Source organism: Colossoma macropomum, unplaced genomic scaffold, assembly GCF_904425465.1.
Source record: "Colossoma macropomum unplaced genomic scaffold, Colossoma_macropomum, whole genome shotgun sequence".
NCBI lineage: Eukaryota > Metazoa > Chordata > Actinopteri > Characiformes > Serrasalmidae > Colossoma > Colossoma macropomum.
In genome coordinates, this window is record NW_023494787.1 from 32,338,956 (window position 1) to 32,364,572 (window position 25,617).

Below are 25,617 nucleotides of genomic sequence, written 5' to 3' on the forward strand. Positions count from 1 at the left end.
CAACAGTGTGCACACCTTAAACGGTACATAGAATTACACCCTAGTCGGGATACATGCAAAATGAAATTTCACGTAAAAACAAGATTTTGAGTACGAAACCCCCTTTGTACCACAAGCATGTTGAACTCTGCACAGATGTCGAGAGGAAACTACAGCCATAAAAGTCTGTGAGGCGAGACGTTGCTGTTGTTTTGGTCTTCCTCTGGCCATGTCGACGGACCGTTTGTGACTACATGTTTTATGTGTTGTGTCGTCTTACTTTTCTGGTTATGCCGCTTTTACGAATCAGTTAGAAGTTATGGTGTTTTAACAGGAACCTCTCTGAAGCTAAGGACAGCTGCGCGGCGGCGCCCTTTGACGCTTTAAAGAAGAAGATGTGACAGACAGCAGGAGTCGGCGGCGGCAGATGTCAATGGGAGCATTCAGACCATTAAATACACTTCAGGTGAATATAGTTGATGGAAATATCAAACGGGGAAAACATTTTTTTGCGATTTCATGCTGCTGTTTTTTAGCGCTGTAAGCTAGTGAATACAACACATTACTGTTTTAAAGTTAGCTAGTTAGCTAGCTTGCTTACTGGTTAGCATCAGGTTTTTAACATACTGCATGCATACAGTCTAATATATAATTAGGCAAGTTGCTTTTCCCCTCTTTGCTTTTGTAATTTGACGATATTTAAGTAGACAAGGGCGTCTTAGAGACACGCCATGTACATTCAGGTTAATTTCATGAACTGTTAGGTCTACCCAAGAAGTAACTGTATTTTATGCAACCTGAGAAGTAGAGAAGCAGAAATGCTATAGCTATAGTTAGCTAGACCTCTTGCCTAAGGGTTAAAGCGATCACAGTTTTCAGCAGAGTGATTCTGTTAAAGGATAACTTCTGGACGTGATAGCTCATTTTTCCTCAGAGACCTAAAGACATGAGTAGAACAACAGCCAGTAACGGATGTCCGCATCTCTGTTTTTCACTGTTTCAGTTAAAAAGATTTACCTACCTATTTTCAGGTCTTGAGAAAGGTCTAGACTGGTCTATGATTTTCCACATTCGTATGAGTCAGTTTATGTGCTGAAATGCTAATTCAAGCAGTAAATCAGTCAACAGTGAAAATACCTTTTAGTTGTAAATCTTTTAGCACAAATCTAAACCTCTGTTTCTGGAAAACCTCTGTTCCTATTCAACATAAAAAAAAATGGTAACACCAGCCCTATACAACATTGAAGAAATGCTAGTTTACTTTAAACCACCAAAATCGAGCTTCAACTATTCAGGTATCTCTTGTTGTAAATAGAAGGAGAGTGTTGTTGGCTATACAACGTCCCCGCATTGCAGTCTGTGATAATACCTCTGACCAGGTCTCTTGGGTTACATGGTGGCAATCTCGATAATTTATTCAGGTTGGATCCCTAAAGCTCGTTAGATTAAGTTACAATAATTTTAGAACCAAATTAGTGTTTGTTGGTTAGGTTTTGGCAGAAGCCTGTATTTATGATGGTTTAACTTGTATTAGGCATTATGGATATAGTTTGAATTCATGTTTGTTACGCTGTGTCCAGTGTTTTCTGGTGGGAGTGAACTGACAAGGTCACTGTGGGGTCAGACTGTGTGAATGCGGTCGCATGTCTTTCTGCTGCATATTCAGTGTTATTCAGAAACACTGTTATTCACTGGTTATTGGCTAGATGAGAACACTAAGCTGAAATACCATTAAGGCGCTGTCTTACAAAGCCAGACACTCGTGATTTGCATTGTATGGTAGCCGGTAATGTGTGTATGCAAACTTAAAGTGATGTTTTGACCACAGATCAAACTTATACAGTTTTCCTCTTGCCCCAAATATAGTCAATCAGTACAGTGTCTGAAGTTTGTTTCTTTCGATTTACTCTGAAAATGTAAGGCTAACGTAGCTAACAAGTAATGGAAGATTATGCCCATCAGTCTGTCACCGTGAAAACTGCATGCCTAAATCATCACACATTTGACTCAAACTGTGTTGAGTTCTCAAATATACTTACATTGTTTCTGGGAGTCTATGACATACAGACATTTATGAAATGGTCAAAAATATGTAACATAAAACCAGTAGTAGCAGCCATATTGATTCTTGAACTTTGAATTTGTCAATATTTATACATATGTTTCAAAAACCACATTTGGTGGTTACTTGATGACTTGCACAGTGTGAGGCAGGTTCTCGAGTTAGCTGTTTAACCATATTTGGCAAATGGAAAAATTGTGTATATTTTTCACTGAATCATTGCTTTTAATCTTCAGCTTGTTACCACAATACACTGATACTGAATGCTTTAGTCTGAAGGACACCATTTCCAATTTATGAATGCTAATGCCAAGTATTGTGCTTTGTATGTATGCTTACCTTGTAGGCAATTGCTGAATGGACCAAGCTTGAGTTTGAGATCCCAAGACTGATCAGCTGACCAGAGTTGGCGGCTGTCCAAACTCCTCCAGCTCAGAGTCTGTCTAGTCCCAGTTAAAACACTTCCCTGGTACACTCACCAGTAGTGATCTTCTTTTTCATGAGCATTTTGCTTGCTGTAGTTATTACCTACAACCCCTTCCCTCATCCTTTTCCCCTTTCCCTGACCCTCCTCTTCTCAGCCTGTCCAAAACCTTCACCCGAAGTAGGACCCCTACACCTCTCTAGTTCCTGAACTCAAACTAAAAGTCCAACCACTTACCCCCAGCCTCCATCCTCAAAACATCCCTGGCACCCCCAGCCTGTTGGGCTGGCACTGGTGGCTCTGGGCCCCTGGCCGGGCTGCGTTTTAGGGATGCTGGCCTGTCTTCTGCGCAGGAGCATGTCTCAGAGGCTGAGTGTGTTACTGCTGCTCTTTGGCCTGGCCTGGTGCCTGCTCCTGCTCCACTACACCGTCACGCAGCCACGCCGCCAGAGTAGCGCCGAGCTACGGCAACAGATCCTGGAGCTCAGCCACCGCTATGTCAAAGCCCTCAGTGAGGAAAACCATGACCCCTCAAGGCCCCATGGTCCCTCTATGGCTGGATATGGTAAGCATAGTGAAAGTTAAAAGAAAGGGGTGGATGCACTGCCTGTCGACATTAGGGGACATGTAGCTCTTCAAAATATTTATAGGAAACGTTTTGTATTTTTTTGCAATTTTATATAGTTTGCTGAGAAGAGTATAAAACAAAACACTGTATTTCAGCTGTTGTATTATGCGATTGTCATTTATTCCTCAGTGAAGCACAGGTAATTTTCTGGATGTTGATTCTGTACATTAAGTTTCAGCCACTGAAAGTTTTCAGTTAAGAGAGGAAAAATGGCTGAAAATTTTGTCTGAAAAAAGCAAAATATTAAATAGGTCTACAGTGAAGTGAAATCTAACACTTAAGTAATCTGAATGACAATAAATATGAGAGTGATAAAAAAGCAGTTTGTTCCCTTTGCTGTCCTGCACTGGTCAACACAGATGTGTTCAAACAGTTTGGGCACCAGCAGATCATCAGTGAAACCCACAAACATGGTCCACTGCAGCTTAGATGCACCGTCTATGTAGTCTTTAGCTTACATGACTTTTTAACATTAGCTGATTTAATGAATTTTTAATGGGAATTACATAAATAATACAAAGGAACTCAATATCTTTTCATAAAAAACCCTGTTTTTTCATCTGGGTTTGAAAGTTACTGCAAACATGTGGGTTAGTTAGATCCTCATGGAGTCCATGGATGCTTCTCTTTTAATAACCCTCTTTAAATTCAGTCTGCTCGATGGGAGTTCCAAAACCACATCCACATACTTTGCATGAAAAAAAACAAAACAAAATGAGGTGTTATCGTTCAGCAGAATCGCTCTGGATCATCTTTAGATGCCTGTGGGGATAGTATTATTTTCATAATTTTACCACTTTTAATATTTAACCCAAATTAGAGTATTCCTCTGGCTCAAATTAAAGTAGTCCTCTGGCTCTTTCCCAGCAAGGCAGTTATTGCCTTTGAAGCATCATCAGCATAGACATGTAAACAAAATGGCAAATTATTTGTAAAAGAACATTTTGTCCTGAATTTTGTTTTCGATCAAGAATTTTCATTTCGGTGCATCTTTAATGACCAGTGCTCTCATCTCAGTGAAGGGGAGTTTAAAATTCAAGCCTGTCTCTGAATATCCTGTCCATCAGGGACACCTGTGTATGTGAAATGGCAGAAACGATGGTGAAAGTATTAAGGCTGGCTGAGCGGGTGTGTTTGAGTGGGGTGGGACGCTTGGAGAATTGAGCACAAAATCTTGTCCAATCACATGCTTTCTGTAAAAGGGAAATGCACCAAAACAGCAGAGATGTATTTAAGTATAAGCAATGTATATAAAGAATACTGTATAACTGACAAAGAAAAAATGCTGTTTTGTTTACTAGATGTCCTTTAATACAGATTAGCATGTTTCATTGTCAGTTTGCTGTCCAAAGTTTGCTTCTATAGATTTTCACTGGAGCTGTGAGGCAAATTTAGCTTACAAGTACATACCCTTGCCTCAAACCACATTGCTAAGGAATCTCAAACAGACTTATGTTGTTTCTGACACTGTGGTGAAACATTAGCTAAAAACAGTAGTAGCAACAATTGTAAAGCCTGAGTTGTGTCCATACTATTTTTTTTTTTTTTTTTATAGCGAACTGTATGTCCTAAAAAAAATCAGAAGCTATATATGCAAATCTGTTTGCGATTACTGAACAACTCGGCAAAGATTGAGGCAAGTGTGATTGTTCAGGCATGCACTTCGCACGGTGCTTAACTGGTTTCTATAAGCTTCCATTACTTATACAAGGTGATTCTAAAAGATTCATCCGATTTCAAAACGCCATATTTTTACAACCATGAGGCGCCTAGGAACCAATCAGATACCAATTGAAAGAGGGGGTCATAGAGCTCAGAGCATTCGTTGTTGGTTCCACAACACTGGATGATCTCCGAAATCACATTGAAAGGGCCGTGAGTACAGTTACACCCGACATGCTCAATCGAGTATTGGATGAATTTGACTATCGCGTTAACGTTGTCCGTACAGCTTGAGGAGGTCGTATTGAGCACTTGTAAAATTACATAAACTTTGTACTCACTTAAACCATTTACAATTTACTGCATTGTTCTGTTATGATTTACAAGTGACATGAATAATTTTGACATTGGATGGATCTTTTTGAATCACCCTGTACATTAGCCTTATAGCTCTAGTGCAAAACAAAAGAAACAGCATGACAGGCTGTTTGGCTACATTTCTCATGAAGGGAATAAGTGTAAACCTGATTTTTGACTGAACCATTGTTTTAACGTGGAAAGCTAAAAATGATCTTGCCATTTTTATTTGCCAGTACTGCCAAACCTTAGGAAGAGCTGTCATCATTTAGGCAAAACCTACTCTTCTTACCAAGGAAGACACTTCAGTGAACATGAAGCAGAGTGTTGCAAAATATGATTGTAATATTAGCAAATACCTGGTTATGCTAACAGAACATGTGCATGTATTTTGTTTTTACTTAATTACAAAGTAACAGTGAAAATTAAACATTATTTGCAGAATTTCAGATGAGGACAATATGTCTTTAAACTTTTGATAGGCAGTGTATTTACTAGGCAAAAGATGGTGTGATAAATCTTTTATGAAGTTATGAGTCCTGGGCCTTTAGGGTGTTAACATAAAACCGGTGTAAAAGTATGTTAGGCCAAGCTGTGACCTATATTGTGGCAATATAGTGCAGTTCTTTTCATCCCTTTATTCCAATCAGTGCATAAACTCTCAAGATATTTTGCAGTAAACCATCTGGTCACCACCAATAACACATCACAGTGGCATCTTTAAACATGTTGGGCACCCTGCGTGTCATGCTGTGGTTGGCCAGAAGTGTTGAGCTACTGCAAACTGTTTTTCTTTGCCAGAGAATCACTCGACTTGTCTATCAAGTTTTAGTGTGTACCAATGCAAACCTATTGCCTATTGACAGCTGCTCAGATGTTGGTCACAGAATGTATTACAAAGTGGTCAGAGCAGATTACTATAGGGTGTCTAAAAAGAGAATCATAAATGTGTTTATGGAACTTTTGTTGGGTGTTCTCAGGGTAACAATACTGGCTTAGGTCATGTGACCTTTTTCCACATATAACTAGGCCTGTCATAATTATTACATAATTGCCTGTAAGCTGTTTTAGCTGATCAAATTTTTTAAACTGACCGCAGCTTAAAGTTGTATGCAAAAGTTTGAACTTCCCCTGTCAAATTGTGTTTTGTTGTTAGTTAACACATCCTCTACAGGGAGCAAACTTAGTATGACATTTTCTGCATTATTTTAGTGCCAATTTCTATTACTGCTTGTGTTTAACATATTGGAAAAAAAAAAACTTGCACAGTTCACATTTTGTTTTTGTTTTTTCCAGTGTGTTAAATTCAGCAAATAAACAGTAATTGTGCCTTAAAATGTGCAGAAGCATGTTCTCTGTAGAGAATGTGTACTATTTTCTATCACAAAATGTTCTCCAACGTAGCAAATTAGCAGTTTGTGGGAAATGAGCAGGCATCTTTACCAAGGGTATTTCTGTCTTTAAAAATAACAGCATTATAAAACATTGAAATATGAGATGTATGTCAAATATGTTCAGTTCTTTTTTTTTTTTTTTATTTTGTTTTATTCCTGCAGCTGATCTCAAAAGGACCATTGCAGTCCTGCTGGACGACATTCTGAATCGTTTGGTAAAGTTGGAGGGCAGGGTGGATGCTGCGGTGAATGCTTCTGCGCACAACAGTTCTCACACTGCAGGGGGCGCTGTCCTCGCTGCAGCGGCCATTATGCACCGGCCCACCAAACAGGACAAACCTGGCAACCATCCAGACACACACAGTAACCAGCCCCAGTCACTGCCACGCCCTGGAAGTTAATGAGTGAAGGGAAGTTGGTGGTGGGGCCACGGACACGGTCGTTGCAACACACTTTTTTGCAACACTGTTGCTGACTTTGACGTATATAGATCTATATATTTTTTAGTATACAGCAGCTTTTTAATGTTGTGTGTGTTTCCTTTGAGCACATATGTTTTTTGGAATATGCACAGTAAGCTGCATAAAAGAGAAAAAAGGCACAGTCCTGCTTTTAAAGGATGGTTCTGATCAGGCAGTCAGTGAAACTTTACAATGGAAGAGCATTTCTGAAATCAGCAGTTCATCTGAATTTGCAATAACTGCATCACCTCATCTGCCTGCTAACTGAAATTGTGCACTTAGACGTAAATGACCTACAACTAATGAGAATAGCTTTGTCTTGTTAGCTGACCATTTAAATCTGTTTTCAATGATACATTGACTATACATATGCTGTGCTATTAGCTGTTCAACAGGGAGAGAACGTAAGCAAATCCAAAGAATATCATGTGTTCATTTAAAGCTTATTGCACGTTTGCCATTTATTGATGGTACATTTAATGCTATATTCTCAGTTCACTTTTGTATTATGGAGCTAAGGAGTTCAGTAGAATGTGACTGGCAAGATGTAGACCTGTATTAGGGTTAGGCATTATTAGGCTTAGGTTTCTTTAAAGGCCTGGTCATGGAATTGCCAAAAAACATACTTGTACATTGTAGTGGGAACTAGGCCTGCACAGGATAGAGATGATTAAAATGTTGCAATTGCACCATGCCCTGCAGTACATTGATGGCCCTTGACGCAACATGGTTAAAGATTGGCCTGCATTATTATGACCAAAGATATACACGTGTGCTGGTTCATGTGAATGCCTTTATTCATCCCAACACTTACATCTGAGCTTAGTCAGGATGCTCACAACACAATAAAATATGTGATGATGGGTTAAAATCTCATTAGCATAATGCAGCCTTCTGTGATATCAGTATTGTGAAGGCCAATATTACAATAACAACTAAGATGTACTTATTATTTATGATATATTGTGCAGCACTAGTAAAACAGTGTACCCACATTGTTGTTTTTTTGCTTATGGCCGCAGTACAAAACCAGTTAGTTGTCATCTGCCACTCGGGATTCCTGATCGGGGCTTTAAGGTTCCCTAGCGCTAGTGCACTCCTCACATCATGTGACTGTCACAGAGTAATAAACACATGCTGCGAGAGGTTGCGTGACCCTAAAGTCTTATTTAGGACTTGATGTGTTGTCTTTGCCTAATTCGAAGTGATAAGCCTCAGCTTTTCACTGTTTGATGTTTTTGAGTTTATATTTTATTTAAGCCCAAAATTTTTTTCATTGTTTCCAAAAAGTAGACCACTAACTGCTTTTGTGTGTCATTTTCATTTCTTTTTCTTTAAATCAAGCCACATGGATGCACAAGAAAAGAACATTTTTTTTTATCATTGACAAGAAGGTGCAATACAGTGGTATGCAAATGTTTGGGCACCCTTGATGTTCTTTTGATTTTCTAAGTGAAAACAAGTTAACATCCTCTACAGAGAACACACTTTGCAAATGCACGATTGTTTATTTTAATGCACAACTGTTTATTTGCTTAAATTAACATATTCAGGAGAAAATAACACACAAAATGTCTGTGCCAAAGTTATAGCGCATTTTATATTTTTTGGGTTATTTCTTCCAGTATACTAACCTCAGCAAATAAAAAGAAATTGTGCTGTAAAATTTGCATAAAAATGGCATATTTACGTTCTCTGTAGAGGATGTGTTTAACTTTATTTCAACGAAATATGTTATTTGACCAGGGGTGTTTAAATGTTTACCTATATACTCCTCTGCAGTGATGATCATAGTGACGTTGGACATTTCTTGTAATTCCGCAGATCAACTTTTAATGTATTGTTTAGTGTATGATTAGAAAACTATAATGTAGTACATGGCTTTAATAGACTAAATTGAAAATGTAACTGCTTGTGGCAGGACAAGTGCATTTAACTGTATATAAATTACTTAATTAAAATCTAGACATATTTTATATTTTTAAAAAGTCTGTACTCTCTTCTCTAGCCTAGTTAGAGAGATTCCTGTGGTGGTAAAGCTAAGGCAAGCTCATGAATTATTAGCTGGAAAATTGGCCAGTAAATTATGTCAAAATTGGAAATGCTGTTTTTAAAATCACATGGAGTCTTTGTGAAATATGTCCAGGAAAAATCTGAACAAAACTGGCATTACTGAAACCCAGCTTACTCAGACTTGCTTTATAGGGGCATTCGGGCCTAAAAATTTGTATTTAAATTAGTTATTTGTCATGTTATATATTCTGTAATGTGTCATTTCATACTTCTGGCTCAGCAGTTTGACAGAGCTTAGTTTTGTGTTTTCCCACTACAATGCTCAACATGCATTATGCAAATAGGTCTTGCAATTATTAGGAATCCCCCTCACAGTAATAAAGAAATCCATTAATGTACAGGCTAATAAATACAGATATGAAATTCAGCTTTCTAGCAATGACATTAACTATCTGACTTCCTTCTGCGTTAGCCAGCTAGCAAGACAAAAATGAATACACAAAAGATCCCACATGTATCCACCACAAAGCCCCTGTTTCTCCCACATTCAAGATGCATCATAAGATAGGTGGTTTCCTAATCTTTTCCTAATGTGGCACCACTGCAGGATGCAAGTAACAATCTTTACATATTTCATTTTGGCTTGAGTGTCTCTCTGAGCTACTGTGATAGAGTCAGGGCACGTTCGTGGTGACTTACTTTCAGTTCTTTTGCAAGCACAGCATCCTGTTCATATGTGGATTATGAAAGCAGTGTTTAAACAAAACTTCTGGATGCGGCCATGAACTTTTGAATGACGGTACTTCATTTAGCAGGTGACAAAGAGGACAGGACACTTTACTTGAGGCTTTGTACTCTGAGAAATTATGATTAATATGTGATGGAAATAATGTTGTGATGGTAGAAAACATCTGACCGGCCACATGAACCTTTCCAGAGTCTTACAGCAGTAACTACTCCAGTAAGGGCAGGCTGCAGCTAATACACTCATACCAGCTCGGTGCACACTTACATGGCACCACCATGGTATTTCATTTCTGTGCTAATAATGATCCACCACTTAATATCAGGTCAGCAGCGGTCCTGTGGTGGTCTCTTTGCACTGATGGACGGGGTAGAGGGCGAGGTTGATAAATGCAGCAACAAATACAGCTACAGTCAGTAATTGTATGCTTCTGGTGGGTGTTCCTGATAAAACAGCCAATGAGTGTAGCTACAAGGTAGACGTAACTAATAAAATGGTAAATCTGTGTACTGGCATTACAGCAGGTGGTGGATCCGCTTACAAGTAGTTTCAATTCTTGGGGGTTTGAATTATGAAGTGCTGAATTTTATAGGTTACAGCAAATTATAGAACAGTGCAGTCCCTACAGGAGTGGAGCTAGAAACAGCTGGAGGGCAATACTGATGTTAAAGCATCACCTACTGTTTGGATGTTACATTGCTGTACTAAGGCAAAGAACAGTAACTGCACATTGAATCAAACTGGACAAAATTAGTTGAAAGTTCTAACCACTGGTACATTAGTTACAGCACTTTGTTTTAATTTCCCAGCATTGATTTTCAGTAACTGTAAAAACAAGACCCCCGTTATCCCAGAAAACAAAGCAGGGGAGGATCATTTATATTATAATTATATTGATTATATTATTACATTTTAATTATTGGTGGAGTGGTGTGAGTGGAAGGTGAAAAATTATCATTTTGGTTCCTGTTATTATCATTTTGGTAATGTTATATATGTTATTAGAACTTAGGAGGCTTTGTAGAGGGGGGCAAAGCACAATACATTATACTGGAAACATACGGGAAAACAAGAACTTTGCTTTTAAATTATATGATATAAATAATTGTGGGACACAAACTAGCAAGGTCAGTTTTGATTTCAGGATGATTTTAAAAAGGCTTCTTTGGGTCATTTTACTTATGGTACACTGATTAAACTTCACATTACATATCGGTGCTGTCTGGACAAAACCTTTTATCTCAATTTTTGTCGTTTTTCATATTCTGACATCATTTGAAATTGCCAGCTGCACTGTGTCAGAACGTCATGATGATTGGACGAATAAAAATGGTCCAAAATTACTTGAAATAAATCATTTCTCCATCAACTTCCAATAAAAAGAAAAGAACGTTTATGTTCCCTCCCCTGTAAAGATACTTTTTGGAGGTTTTGTTCCGATAGCAACAATATACTTTTAATGTCTGTGATTCATGAAACTATAAACAGTTTATTTGATATAGGAAGTCTGTAAGTGTAGGATCTTAAATATATTAAAGAGCTTAAATCTTAAAGGGTCTTAAAAGACAGAGGCTGTACATAAAGAATGCTGCTTTTCACTCAATGGATAATAGACTATATGATCAGTTTGAAAAGTATATGCACATGCTGAACACAGAATCCTAACATTCTTCACTGATTTGCTCCTCTCCCTCATCCCTCCATTTTCACATTGATGAGACTGCATGAGGATAACGTTGTTTGGAAATGCCCCCTAGGGTTAGATGCCCCCATCCCCCAAACTGTCTCTCCTGAGCAAAATCAAATATCCATATCCACATTGAATGGCTATGCTCTAATGCTAAAAACTCATCTGAGTGATTGCATTCCTGGGATTTATTCCCCAGGACACTTTTTGAGGTCAGTTGATCAACTTTTTGACAATGAATTTTAGTGAGCTCTTCATTTTGTTTAAGTTGTAAAAGCATGATACAAGTATGTTTGTGGGACAGGTGGAGAAAGTTATTTGACATTTGGGCCAAGAAGGGACAAAATGCCCCTTTAGCAAGTTGCCCCCAAATATTACTTAGTTTGATTTTTATGATAAAGACACAGAGTGGTTCACTGGAGTTTCACTGACTAGCTAGCTACAGTGATCATTAGACACACTAAAAGGTTTAGCTAGAAATTAGTAAAGGTTTTTTTAAGCAAGCTTGCCAAAGGTGAGTTTGAATGTGAATTTTGAACTAGACAGTTAAAGCTGTACCCATTTTTTTGTATAATGTGTGCAAATCATTTGCACTGATTATTGAAATATTCAATATTATTGCTGTTTTTCTCACTATTACCTTTACTATTATTTTTATGAATGGTATTAGTAGTAAAGCTAATACACTACAGTAACTAATAAGCAATTTTTCAAAGTAGATGTTTCTATTTAATTGTGATTTGTCTTGGTGCAAAAGATAAATTATTTGACAAATTATACATTCTGTTGAAATCAGACTATTATCATTATTATTATTATTATTATTATTATTATTATTAGTGTTATTATTATTTTTATTATAAAGCTGTTTGAAGCTTGAGTCATTGTTTTTACATTAGCTTTAAGATAAAGTTTTGGCCTAAATTGTATGTTTTAAAAGTCATTCATAATGGAGAGGTACATGAAGGATGTTGTAAGATAAAATAGTCCCCAAAGAAAACCTTTTTCTTCTTTCATTTCAGATCTCATCATCAACATTACATATAAAAAAACTCTGAAAGGCACATGCAGGTTCATTGGTGTTGGATAATAAATAATATGTGTTTGGATAATAAATAATAATTGTGTTTGTGTTGCAGCCATTGCGACCTCTGGTTCCTATCACCACCACTGGTGAGAGAAATCTGAGTCAGTTGTTCTCTTAACAGTGAACTGTTTCACATTAAACAACTCTGAATTATTTTGTTTGTCTCAACGATTTAATGACAGACATTTTTTCTAAATCAGTGGAATTACGTTTTGTGGAGTGCAAGACTGTAAAGATTTTGAATAGTCTGTGAACAACCTGAATGCTTGCAACTGAACAGGGTTGCTGGTTTTTCTTACTTATTATTTTTTTTTTATTCATTCCGTCCTAATGCTTAATGATTAAAAGGTTTGCCTCAAAAGTTTCATAAGAGATTGTGGGAGACTAGGCGACTCTTTGGGCAACATAAAAGTGCTAGAGAGGAAGCATAAAAAAATATGCAAAATAGTTTCATATTCTTGGTACACGGTATGACTTGATTCACTAACTGAATTTTTAAGGCTTGCAGCACCTGTAAAACACTGGCTTAATGTCTCTCCACAACCCTTTAGCTCCTTTTGTCCGTTTTGGACTGTCGAGTTTTCTGTTCATTATTTTAATAACGGAGAACGAATGACGGCTGGAGTTATATTTGTATGATATCTCCATAGTGTTCTGTTTTAATGTAAAACAGGGGGCATGTAGACAGTACAGATATAATCCTTGTATTATCAGACAGGAGATGTTTGGTTTTTGACACGCCCTCATATCCGGCTAAACAGCGGGAACCATTTTCTGCTAACGCTGCTTCTTCCAACGTAACCAAACGGAGAGAAACAGTAAACGCTAGCAGCTAAAACACATAGCTAGCTACCACTTTTTGTGTACCAATACTGATTAAGTGCTCAGTTTTTTAGGATGAGTGACATCGAGGACGGGAACTTTGAGGGTAGAGTAAGTAGCCTTGCGTTATTATTGCGTACATATTCAACCATTTTACTTCTTTACCCCTTTCTCACGCTCAGCCCTCCTTATTTCACCCTGTCCTCTTGCTGTTTAGGTTTAGCTAGGTATTGCTAACCGATGTTGTCAAGCTTTAATAGTTAACGTCATTGTACAGCACAAGTTAAGTCATTAAATAGCATCATTTATCTCCATTAGCTTTGTCTTTAAGACATTTTCTCCATCCGAATGGAGCAGTGCGCAGTGAGCGAGGTTAGCCAGTTAGCTAGTTAGCTAGCTTGCTTATTAGCTCAGATGCTAGGTAGACCAGTGGGATTTTGCCTCATGAGAGAGCTAGGTAGACCAGTGGGATTTTGCCTCATGAGAGAGTGACTTGTTGGACAGTTAACGACATAATTCCCATTATGTTGAACACATTTGTTTGAATGTAAGTTAGAGAGATAACTGGTAAATTCGTGACTCTAGCGAGATAAACGGGTAACCATATTTAGCTTTAGCCAGCTAGCTAGCTAACTGTAATGTTAACGTTAGCTAGGTCGGTTTTGTTTGTGCCCGAACTGCAGGTTTCTGTTTCATTTCTGGAAGACCGCAGTTAGTTAGCTAGCTAGTGTGTTAACCTAGTTAGCTGAGAGTTTAACTTAATGCGACATGTTAATGTTCATTTATGAAGAATTGTGTGAAATTAGTGGAGTTTCACTTTAAGTACGAAAGAATTAGAAGGTGCTTCTGAAAAGAAATGTATCTTAATAGTAGTCTGTTTACAGTATGATTATTATTAGTAGTATCTTCAGTTTATTTATTTATTTGACAGGACAATGTTGTAGCCTTACAGATTTTTTTTTACCTTGACTCCAACTGTTTTTCAGAACTTGCTGGTTAATATTAACGCAGCTTAGTTTGTTTTACCTGCATCAGCGTTATCTATCTAAACTATTAAAATCTGCCAATATTTTAGTTATTTCTCTAGCTGCATCTTTCTCAGCAGTGTAGCTAGCCACCTCTCTAGCTCACATTTTTTAGATTATATTCAGTTAGATTAATTCTTATGAAACTTACACCTAATGTGTAAATCCACCTAAAGTCAGCAAGTTTTCTGCCGTTTGTCTGCTGCTTCTAAGCTCTTTCCGATTTCTCTCAAGGCTTTTTCTTACCCTTAACTACCTTAACTGGATGTGAATGTTGATTAATTCATAACTTTATTTAATGTATTTATTAGGATGCTTAATCATTTAGTTTGTGTGAATTACACTATGTAAATGTGTTTGAGGAGGAGTTTAAGAGCTGAGTAGTTCAGGACTCCATTTTCCAAATCTCCCATGATCTTAATTGCTCTGAATGTTCTTTTTTCATTAAGGTTATTGGTCGTGAAGGAGTTGAAGAGTTAAGGCCAAGAATGTGGAAGAATATCCAAGATAAAAGAAGGCTTTTGAAAATGTGTACAGAGCAGACGGTTAAATGGGAAGGGGAAAAAAGAACGGAAGATCGAGTCAGATAGAAGCACACTCGCGTTATGTGTCTAAGCAGGAAAAGAGGTTTCAAATTGGGTGAAGAAATGAAAAGGAAGGAGAGGAAAAATGAAAACTGAACAAATGAAGACTGAAGAACGATAAAATGCCTGAAAGAAAGGAATAGCGTTAAAAGAACACAGAAGAATGAATGTGTCCATAGGTTAAGTAAACGTCCAGTGTATGTTCCAAGTGTCTGTAAAAACACCCTGTTTATTGTTGATGAATTGCATGTTGACTGTAATTTGGTGATCCAGAACAAGAAATAATAAGGTGTTAAAAATGTTAAATTTGATTTGTTAATTTTATTAATGACATTAAAATATAAAAAGTTAATTTTTTCAGAATGATTCTAACAGTTTTCTCCACAGCTGTAAAGTGTATGTATATATGTGTATATGTGAGTGCAAGTGGGTGTAAAAGGCAGACTGGATTGTAACACTCTGTAAATGGTGCAACTTCATTACTGTAACGCTAGGATTCCCGCTCACCTTCCAAGTCGGAACGGGGCAGCCTGGTCCATGCTAAGTCCGACAGCAGATCGGGCTCTCCCAGCCCATCCCGAGCTTCCAAGCGTTCAGAATCCAGATCCCGCTCCCGCTCCAAGTCCAGGTCAGTCAAAGCAGAAAAAAAGTGCTATTTATGGACTTGTAGATTGTTGTACTCTGAATTCAAAGACAGAAAAATAATGTAATAGATTTTGTGACATAAAGAGCGTAGTTGCTTAATTTAATGGTTGTCTTCCACTCTAACCAACAGATCTCACTCTCACCGACACTCCAACCGCCGTTACAGTCGCTCCCGCTCTCACTCCCACCGGAAGAAGTCCCGCTCCCGCTCCTACAGCCCAGACTATAGACGGAGGAGAAGCCAGAGCACATCACCCATGTCAAACCGTCGACGCCACACAGGCAGTCGGGTGAGTGTGAAAACTAGACAAAGAGATCCCAACTGCTGTTAGATTATTGGTCCCAATAAACTAGTTATTCCTAAACTCTAACCATTAAGAGCAGAAACATTTCTCTCTCGCATAGCGAAATGCAACTCTGGATCTGTTGTTAATGTAAATAGGAAATCCTCTTGCCCAAACACATCCTGAGTACAGATAAAAGTAAAATAAAATCACAGAGAGGTGTGTTGTTTTTATTTATACTGTTTAGCACATGTTTATGCCAGTATTTGTTTTTTGGCATCAGGTAAGAAATTACAGTAATTGCAGAAACATACTTCTGGCATAACATGTACACCTTTGTGCACCTTGCCACATGAGCAGCCGTTTATAGAAACTCTGTTTGTAGGGTTGCCACAATCATTGTCTTAAATAATTGCAGTGGACACTTTGTCTTTTCTTATTAATTGTTTGCATCTATTAAAGTGCCCCAGGTAGCTTTTTAGCCATCTTGCTTCATAGCTGTGTTTACTTAATTCCTGACACTGATGATAATGTTGATTTTCACACAAATGTCTGTGACACAGAATCATGTGCAGTCAGAAAAAGCTTTTTTTTCCTCATAGAGCTAAAATACAGGCAAAAAATCCATCTGCTAGCATATGTACTTAAAGCATTAGCATTAGTTACATAATTAACAAATAAACAAATATTGTGCTACCTCTAAATATCTTAGAGTGCCAAGAATCCCTTGATGGTTCCGTAAGTGTATTTACTGATTTCTGACTTCTGTTGGTTTTAGAAGTATTATTCAAATTGGCACTTTTCATTGTAGTGATGGGAGCTATAAACTGATGTGATGAAATCACTGGCAGTCTCTTTCTGTGACCCCTTTAAAGAAGAAGTTTGTTCTTTGTTCTCATGGAAATTACTTCAATTTATGAAGTACCAAAATAGAAAATTTGTCAGAATGAAACCAAACTGAGAACAGCTGATGATGCATGTTCTGTTGCAACATTTTAAGAAATTAATGTTCCTTTTTTTTTCTTTTCATCACTATGTACTGTTGGACCTTGTGTAAGCTGTCCAATACATGTTTCATGTATTGGACAGCTTAGAAAAATTGGCCTTTCTTAAAAAAAAAAAATCAGTCTTTGTTCAGTGACTGCAGTTTACCATCACAGAAATGTAGACAGGGCTTCATACCAAAATACTCTGTTAGGGTGTCATCCTGAGTTCAAGTTTATGTAGAGTAAAAGTCTATTTTTTTGTATTGCTTTTAATGACCGTTTATTTTACAGTGAAACCATGCAGTGTGAGGCCATTGGTAAGCTGTTTTGTGAGGGATTGTTATCCCTCAGTGCTTGTTACCCCACCAGTGTCCTTGCCCTTTACAACAGCACCAAGATCAGCATGAGTGTTTAATAACCCCTTTTACTTCCCTCTGATTATATCAACAGAGCACATACAGCCATGACTTCAAAAATGATTCGGTCAGTCATGGTGATGCCAGGGTACGTGAACCTTTTATTAACCTTTTGAATGTTAGCACTAGACCAAACTGGTCTCAGTGTTGCAGTGTTATCTGTAATGGGGGATAAGAGGTTCTTTACATAACTTCATTCATCTGTGTGTCCCACAACAGTAAATTAGTTGTCATGAGGGAAGACTGAGACACGTTGTCACTGCCAAATATTATATGGACCTTAAAAAGGGGGTTTGTTCTTGTCACTCACAGAACCTGCCCTACTAACTACGCCTTTGTAATGTTGGGTCAGAATATCTCAAAATGCCTCATTACAGTAATCTTGGCTGAGATCTGCATATGTTTTGCTATGCAGGCTGCCTAAGACTGAAGTCAACATAACTCCTTCAGAAATTATATTTTACTAAATCTGAAGGGGTTATTAAATGCTGTTAGTTTTATCAGAGAAGTTTAAATAATAGCAGTTTACATGCCAGTCCACCAGGGGGAGTAATGTGGTGTGTAATCACAAATTGCTCATATAGAGTATCATGAAATTAGAGGGAAATTTCACTGTTCTTAAAAAGAAAAAAAAAAAAATTCACAGAAGTGATCGGAACCAGACGAAGTGTTTAACTTCTCTAAGAGCTACACCACAAAGTTATATGAAATGTTTACAGATATGCTGATTGATGCCTGAGTTAGTTCGTTGATAAGGTTTTGATCTAAAACATATACATTTTTTTAAAATCCATTAGGATGGAGAGGTACATAAAGGTGTTGTGAGGCAAAATATGTCCCAAAGACAACTTTTCCCCCCAGATGTACCACTGTTTGGCCATTATATTACATATACAACATTTTATATAAATATGTAAACATGTAGATTCGCTGGGCATTTTTGATTTGTATTGTTGATATTGCCTCCCCTGGTTCCTGTCACCACTACTGTAAGGAAATCTGTGTCCATAGATTTCTTTAATATGCACCATTTCGCACAAATTACTTCTGTCTAAACAATTGAATTATGAAGGTGAATTTTGAAAAATCAGTGGAATTCCCCTGTAAGTATTACCTTCTGGCTGGGAATCAAAATGATTAAAATGATTGTGTGATGGGTATTCCTGAATTTTGACACGCATCTTTGTTTCCCCATTTGCTTTAATTATTACACTGATGTTAAACAAAACTACAATTCTAATTTGGTAGTTTTGCTGGAAATAAATTTTGTTCAAAGTCTGTGTATTCTATTTAGATTATCTACTGTAGTGACAGAATTCTCATAGCTTGAATTGCTGGACGAACTGAAAGTCAGCTAGATCAGGACTTTAGTGTCCAAGTAAATGGTAAAACTGGCCCGGGCCTCATAATTCGTTATCTCAGCATTGCTAGTAAGACTTAAGCAAACTTTCCAGAAATATAGAGTTTTATTTTCATTTATTAACATCAGTTTATTGCACAGCTAGGACATCCTGTTTATTAAAAACAATAATTAGCTATGTAGAACTATGTATTTTCTGTCTTTGTAATGTTTTTCTGTCTTCTTCACACAGGCAAATCCAGACCCCAACACATGTCTGGGTGTGTTTGGCCTAAGTCTGTACACCACAGAGAGGGATTTGAGAGAAGTGTTCTCCCGCTATGGCCCACTTACAGGAGTCAATGTAGTCTATGACCAGCGCACCGGCCGCTCCCGAGGATTTGCTTTTGTCTATTTTGAACGCATTGATGATGCCAAAGAGGTATAGCTATATAGCTATGGCTTTGAGCACTGACTGGATGTTCCTTCCTGATAAAGGGCCCATATCAAAGAAAATTAAATGTTGCCTCATTATTTATTATTATTTTTTTTTTTGAGAGTTCAATGTTACGTGTAAACACTGATAAAGTTTCAAAACTTGACGTTCACTCCTCAGTTCATACAGCTGGAAAAAACAGCAGAATCTTGAATTCATTGTTTGTGGTGTCATGAAAACCAACACATTTACATATACCTGCAGTTTAGCCCTGCCCATTCACACTAAAGTCAAATACAGGGCAGGCACTCAGAGCAGAGCTCATTTTGCATCTATTAGTCTTAAAGGCACAACAGCCCATTTTAATTGTAAGGGCTACAGAGAGGTTAGAAAGTGGCTGTGTAAACACTAATTACCATTTTTTGGTACATAAACCCACACAGTGGCATGAATGGAGCTCATGAAGAAAAATAAAATGCAAGAAAAATGTAGGATATGGGCCCTTCAAAATACCTTGTTTTGTTTTCTTGATCATCTTCATTGTCTAGTCTTTTTGGCCATTGTGCACCATATAATGTTCTTGAAGGAATGTCATTTTGTCCCTTTGCCACAGGCTATGGAGAGAGCCAACGGGATGGAGCTGGATGGTAGACGCATCAGAGTGGACTACTCAATCACCAAAAGGCCACACACCCCTACGCCCGGAATCTACATGGGCCGTCCCACACAGTGAGTAATATCATACAGACTTGCTTGCACAGATGTTGATCAAAAACAGTTATTTGGAAGGGTTGTTTTCCTTTAGTCAATTTGTAGATGAAACCTTGTTTATATTTTTAATATACTTTTGCTTTCATGTTGCAGTAATGGAGGAGGGGGGAGCAGCAGCAGCGGTGGCCGCAGAAGAGACTCATTTTATGACCGTGGCTATGACAGATATGACAGATATGATGAGTACGATTATAGATACAGGTAAAAAAAAAACATAAGCTTCATACGTATCACACCAGATTCATAATCAGAAAATAGAGGTGATGCTTTCAGGTAGTACATTAAACTTGTTTCCCATGCTCAGCGATGCTGAGATCTTAAGAGCATGATGCAGAACTGCAGTGATGCTATCAATGTTTTAATTAGCTACATGTGATGACCTGCCAGAATGGTGCTCAACTTGCTGTGTTGCAGAGGACGTTAAATGGCCATAAACTGTTGCCCCACAGTAGGCCTTTGTAGTGTGGTCATACATTTGTGTCACAGTACAATGAAATTGTGATAATTGAAATAAGTGATAATAATCCAAGCATATTATGTAGCTATTATTGTTAGTTTCCTACAGTGCTGTTTACAAGATGAGTGCCTTCATTGGCTGATGGATTTCTGTACATGGCAAAAGTGACCTAATCACTTGCCCATTAATCCCATCAACAGTTCCTCTTCAGAAAACAGAAAGCAGAGCTCCAAACCCACAATAGCAAAGCACGGATTGTTGTCCATGGTTTGTGTTTAACTTTTACGCAGTGTTCTTGTTCGTATTCTGATGTTCAACATCAATGTGAATTGATGTGAAACACTTGCATACAGCACATTTGTACTTCAAGTCAATTTTTTTGCTGTTTGCCATGAGCAGCGTGGTAATGGTTTATAGTTAGAAACACTACAAACTACACCTATCATGCTATATTGGGCAGCTGAAGCCCATACTCAGAACAGCACTTTGGCTATAATTCAACTTTCCACCTCCCTTTGATAACCAACAGTGCCCACCAAACAAAATTTTTGAGGGGAGACACTGCTAGTGTTCTGTTTTGTGTCAGATCTCACCTTAAGATATAGAAATAACAGCCCAACTGCTGGATAATATTGCACCCCTGCACTAACACTATAGTAAGGAGGTTATTTCAGTACCGTATTTTATTTTAGAAGTACACATTTCACAAAAGTTAACCACTAAAATTATTGTAAACTGGAAAAATATTTTTCAAGGAAAATCATTGGACTGTGTTCTGTCTCTTTAAATGTGCCAATTTTAATATGATCCACTGAATCTGACTAACCTTGAAAAGGTCACCATACTTTAATATCTATTTAATTAAGAAATTCATCTTCACATCTTCATTGTGACTGCTAAATCGGTAACACTACTTTTTGTAGGGGCTTATTTTAAGGATGGGCTACATGGGTGGTCTTAAAGGTTATGTAGGACTTTTTACTGATCTGTAAAAGATATTGCAACTAACCAGATGCCACTATGTTCAGCTTCAAAGTAAGTATTTCCTGTAACTGATTCCTACTACTGTGACCCAGTTTGACTCTACAGTGTCAGTAGTTCTCTGCATTGAATTGGACAAAATTAGGTGCTTCAAGCCTAAAGTAATATTAAATAATAGTTAGATATTTAATGGGTAAATTACCTCGGCAGTAAACAGGCACCTGGATTTTGACTAACTTGCTGCAAAGTTGTCAGTGATGTTCTGTGATTCCTCTGCCATTAGACGAGGTTTGTTTAAAAAAAACAAAAAAACAAAAAAAAACATTAAAAGTTGGACTGCTTATGACAACATGGATTGTTGAATCATGACAAATTCTGTTTTATTTTTTTTCCCCCCAGCAGAAGGCGTTCTCCATCACCTTACTACAGTCGTTACAGGTCTCGTTCACGATCTCGCTCCTACAGCCCACGTAAGTATGAGCAATGACACAAGCTCAGTCTTTTTAATTTTATTTATTTATTTTTTAATAAAAACATGCTGAGCCTACACCAGAGGTATTCAACTCTGGTGCCCAGCACTTTTTGGTGATTTTCTCCTTTCCCTGCTCAAATACCAAATTAAACTCGTCTGCTAAGTGCCACGAAAGTGTTTGAGTAAAGCTGGGTCTATGTTACACAACGTTTCTAAAACAGAACATCACCCGCTTAACATTAGTTTTCTACAGAATGTTTTGTCTTTTTCATGTGAGGGTGAGCAAAATTTAGACAATAAGGCAAAAAGAGGGTTTAACACAGGAGTTTTGGCTCCAAAAAAACATTTGAATCTCCCCTATTATGTGATACTAACAAAGCTAAACTGGACCGGTTTGTGTTTTTATGCACACACAAGAAGTGTAGCGCAAACCAAGGATGAATATGTGGTTGATAAACGCAGATACCACAGTGTGAGCTGGAGAAATATTTTGCTGCAAACTGGCAACTTGAATTTGTAAAGAGTGACAGGACGTCTGGGTCCATACCAACACGATTCAACAAATACCTTTCTCTCTCTCTCTCTCTCTCTCTCTCTCTATCTATCTCTATCTCTTTCTCTCTGCAGCGTGTATGTCTCTTTGCCTCTTTTTTTTTTTCCTCACTCCTGTCTTTCTCATTGGCTGTTGCCTGAACCTCTCCTTCAGTTACATCACTGAACATCTTGCACTGCGGGACTCCTGAGTCGTAAAAATAAAATACATTTAAAAATATCGGAAGGCCTCCGATCACTCAGAACTCAATGTCAAGAACCCTTATTATAGAAAACAAAATTATCTCTTTTTTTGAAATAAAAAGGTTTGATGTAGTATGTAAACAGTGTTAAAGTTTAAGAATGAACCATTGACTACCCAGTGCATATAGTCCATATATGTAGACTAAGCTGTTTTGTGATGTCATTAAAACCATTGCTTTTCATATATCTGCTTATTTGGCCTGCAAATTTTTAGCCCTGCTCATTCACACTATTCAGCCCAGACTGCTTTTCGAATGAGGTGCAATATAGGCTAGCTAATTGGAACATAGCTCATTTACATATCAGTCTTAAAGGTGCTAAACTGAAATGACTTGTTTAATTCTAAAGGATAAAAAGAAGTTACAAAAATGTTGTGTAAAAATAAATTATAGCTTTTTGCTACATAAAATCACACAAATGTAAGGGGACTTCAGAGGAAAAAATAAAGTTCAAGAAAAATGCAGACCCTTTAACTCGTTCGCCCTCTCGCATGACCAGATCATACTTGCATCGCTCACTTCCGACCGAGCTCCGACCCTGGAAAATTGCTTTAGATTGTGAAAATTTGTCGGGCAAATCGGGGTTAAAATCAGGTAAAATCGTGCAGTGCCGGCCCAGCTTGTGGGTATTGCAAAACTGCAGGACTGGAGTTGAACACCCCTGGCATCATTAACATTCTTAAGAATCTGACACAATAGTTTCATTAGTGAATTACGTCGGCTCTTTACCCAATAAACTGCACAATTACACATGACATGAGAGTATGTGTGAAGGACAGCAGGTATCTGATTAACAATTGTAATCTCTCAGAGATGCCCTTTGGAAGTTTGTTTGGTCTGCGGCTAATGTCCAGTGTTTCTTCTCTCCACAGGACGGTACTGAGATCACAAACCCCTGTTGTGTTTCATCAGCCTGGATCTGTGAAGGTTAAAAGAAGCTATTACATATCTAACTCTGCTTGGAGGTGGAAGAAACATTGGTTTAAACAGAGCAGCTCTATTTAGAGAAAAAAAAGACTTGTTTCTGTTTAATAGGTGTCTTAATTTGTACTTTCCAGTGATAAAATAATGACTTTGGAGGTCCTGGGCATAGTCATGGCATTTTTCTATTGTGTGTGTGTGTGTGTGTATGTAAGTATGTAAGTATGTATGTAAAATATAGATGGTTATGAACAGCTGTGAATGAGTTTATGTGTGTTGTATTCAGTGTGTATTTACAAGTATGTGTGTTAAGACAAGTGAGAATGTATTCAACGTTATAACAGTACGCTTAAACCTTCTGTTGTGTGACAACACCTACCATTGTACTTTTTCAAGGATTAAAAATAACTGGAGTCCTTGTATCTGTCTGTTAGTTTCACATCCATAGCTTTCAAAGTTTTATATTGTTACCAGATTACAAGGTAAATACTAAAGAAGTGCCTCAGAACCTGCAGTGTGGAGCAGTTTTTTGATACTGTGATAGCTGAGATTTTAAACCTTTTTTTAATCTGCTTGATCTTTACCATATATTGTGTTAGTAATCTCATACAATAGATGTGTAAGAAAGCCTTCTGTCATAGCTCTAATACATGCTATGAATTCAGCAGTATCAAGAACCAAACCAAACAATTAAGATCACTTTCTAGTCCTCACCTGTCCTGCTTTCATAAAACCTTGTTTCTCCTTAATTGAAATGTATTAATGTAACAAGCCTTTTTAACATAGATGAATGGTAGTTAAATAGGTTTCAATTTGACAGCAGTGAGAGAAGCATGCAATTCCAGGTATGTTTAATTACAGCAAAAGAGATTGTCCAGCAGAGCAGGTGTTCTCACCTCCATTCCTGAGGACACTCTGTCCTGCACATATTCAAACCTTCTCTGCCAAACACACCTAACCAGCTGTCAGTCATGTAGGGCACGATGAGAGGCGGAGCTGGACTGTATGTTGGGGCAGGGAGTACTCGCAACTGCAGAGCTGTAGACTAGTGCATCGGGTCAGCTTGTGATGGCTATGTCATCATGGATTAGCAAAATCTTGCTACTGAAATTGAACAGAATTGGGGCAGAGTCATTCTAATGATGCTGAGACTGATCTTTTGTCTTCTAGAGTGATGTTTTATATTTTATAACCTCTTGTATGATACGCTATGAGTCACTCATTCCTGTAACAAGTTGGTTCTTCTGAATGTGGAACACAGATTTTGGATTACCAAATCAGATTTTCTATTTGGTTTATCTCCCAAGCACCACCACACCTCTGACCGTGTAGGTCTGCTGAAGGTAGTGTTGACTTTACATAGAGGTCTCCTAATGGTCTTTTCAGAATCTGTATCAACTGATAGTTACAGCATTGGATATTCCAACACACATACAAGGCACACCGTTGGATTTATATTATATTAAAGTGATATTTTGTAGACATATGCATTGACTTGTAGGTGATCTGGGCTTGGAGTGTGTAAGACAGATGTAATGGCCTTTTAAGGGTTTTTGACGATTGGGAAGTGTCGACAAAGTGCTCATGGGCTTGAGCCCATGGGTTTATCATGTTACATCAGATTGTTGATATCACTAATCATATCATAGAGTTCTTACCCAGTAACACAGTCACCACAGAGATGAAGCACAATTCAGCCATTTAAGTGTTACTTTTGCCAACAAAATGAATGGCTCATTGCTGCCAACAGGCAAAGCTTTGGCCAACCAAATACACACTCTGTTAAGCCAAGAGGAAACGTTATCAAACTTAAATAGAGCATACAGACAACTTCTTCAGCAGTCCGATTGTGAAGTCTTCTCAACTTTGCTAGCGGAGACAAAGAGAAAACACCTACATCACTGAGCAGAACGACTCATATTCTACACAGAGATGGCACCACAATATGCAAAAACCATAGTATGTTCTACTGTAACCTTCATATTAAGATCCATAGACATCACACATGGACAGGCTCATGTTGTCTTTTCTGTTGTTACTTCTGAAGTGGGACAGAAACCAATATTTAAAAAGTTGTTAGGCATACAGATACAACAGATTTGTACTTATATCAGTTTCAATTGTCAATGGTAATAACAATATCACTCTATGTAGGCACTGAATTTTACAAACACTTTCAAGAATT

General features: G+C 37.7%; 2 protein-coding genes across 5 annotated transcripts; both read left to right on the forward strand.

Annotated features, from left to right (window-relative positions):
* Positions 1 to 145: 145 nt before the first annotated feature.
* Positions 146 to 8,955, forward strand: ccdc126 (coiled-coil domain containing 126). Its single transcript, XM_036566990.1, has 3 exons — positions 146 to 445; positions 2,388 to 3,030; positions 6,669 to 8,955. Exons 2-3 carry the CDS (start codon positions 2,796 to 2,798, stop codon positions 6,905 to 6,907), a joined length of 474 nt encoding a protein of 157 aa, XP_036422883.1. The 5' UTR covers positions 146 to 445; positions 2,388 to 2,795; the 3' UTR covers positions 6,908 to 8,955.
* Positions 8,956 to 13,272: 4,317 nt separating this feature from the next.
* Positions 13,273 to 23,854, forward strand: tra2a (transformer 2 alpha homolog). Of its 4 annotated transcripts, none has more exons than XM_036566991.1 (9): positions 13,273 to 13,432; positions 15,425 to 15,558; positions 15,706 to 15,865; positions 17,296 to 17,349; positions 18,854 to 19,042; positions 19,650 to 19,765; positions 19,901 to 20,008; positions 21,645 to 21,715; positions 23,384 to 23,854. In XM_036566991.1, the coding sequence occupies exons 1-9, from the start codon at positions 13,397 to 13,399 to the stop codon at positions 23,392 to 23,394; spliced, it is 879 nt and encodes a 292-aa protein (XP_036422884.1). In that variant the 5' UTR covers positions 13,273 to 13,396; the 3' UTR covers positions 23,395 to 23,854. The 4 variants fall into 4 exon arrangements, with proteins under 4 accessions (XP_036422884.1, XP_036422885.1, XP_036422886.1 ...); XM_036566992.1 differs by having other exon boundaries at positions 21,648 to 21,715; XM_036566993.1 differs by lacking the exon at positions 17,296 to 17,349.
* Positions 23,855 to 25,617: the final 1,763 nt, after the last annotated feature.

What these genes read in the sequence shown, in the direction of transcription:
- tra2a (XM_036566991.1), top strand. Translation starts at nt 13,397, where the DNA reads ATGAGTGACATCGAGGACGGGAACTTTGAGGGTAGA. An exon ending in CGCTCCCGCTCCAAGTCCAG is followed by an intron (nt 15,559 to 15,705) that starts GTCAGTCAAAGC and finishes TCTAACCAACAG; the next exon opens with ATCTCACTCTCACCGACACT. An exon ending in TCAGTCATGGTGATGCCAGG is followed by an intron (nt 17,350 to 18,853) that starts GTACGTGAACCT and finishes TTCTTCACACAG; the next exon opens with GCAAATCCAGACCCCAACAC.
- ccdc126 (XM_036566990.1), top strand. Translation starts at nt 2,796, where the DNA reads ATGCTGGCCTGTCTTCTGCGCAGGAGCATGTCTCAGAGGCTGAGTGTG. An exon ending in TCCCTCTATGGCTGGATATG is followed by an intron (nt 3,031 to 6,668) that starts GTAAGCATAGTG and finishes TTATTCCTGCAG; the next exon opens with CTGATCTCAAAAGGACCATT.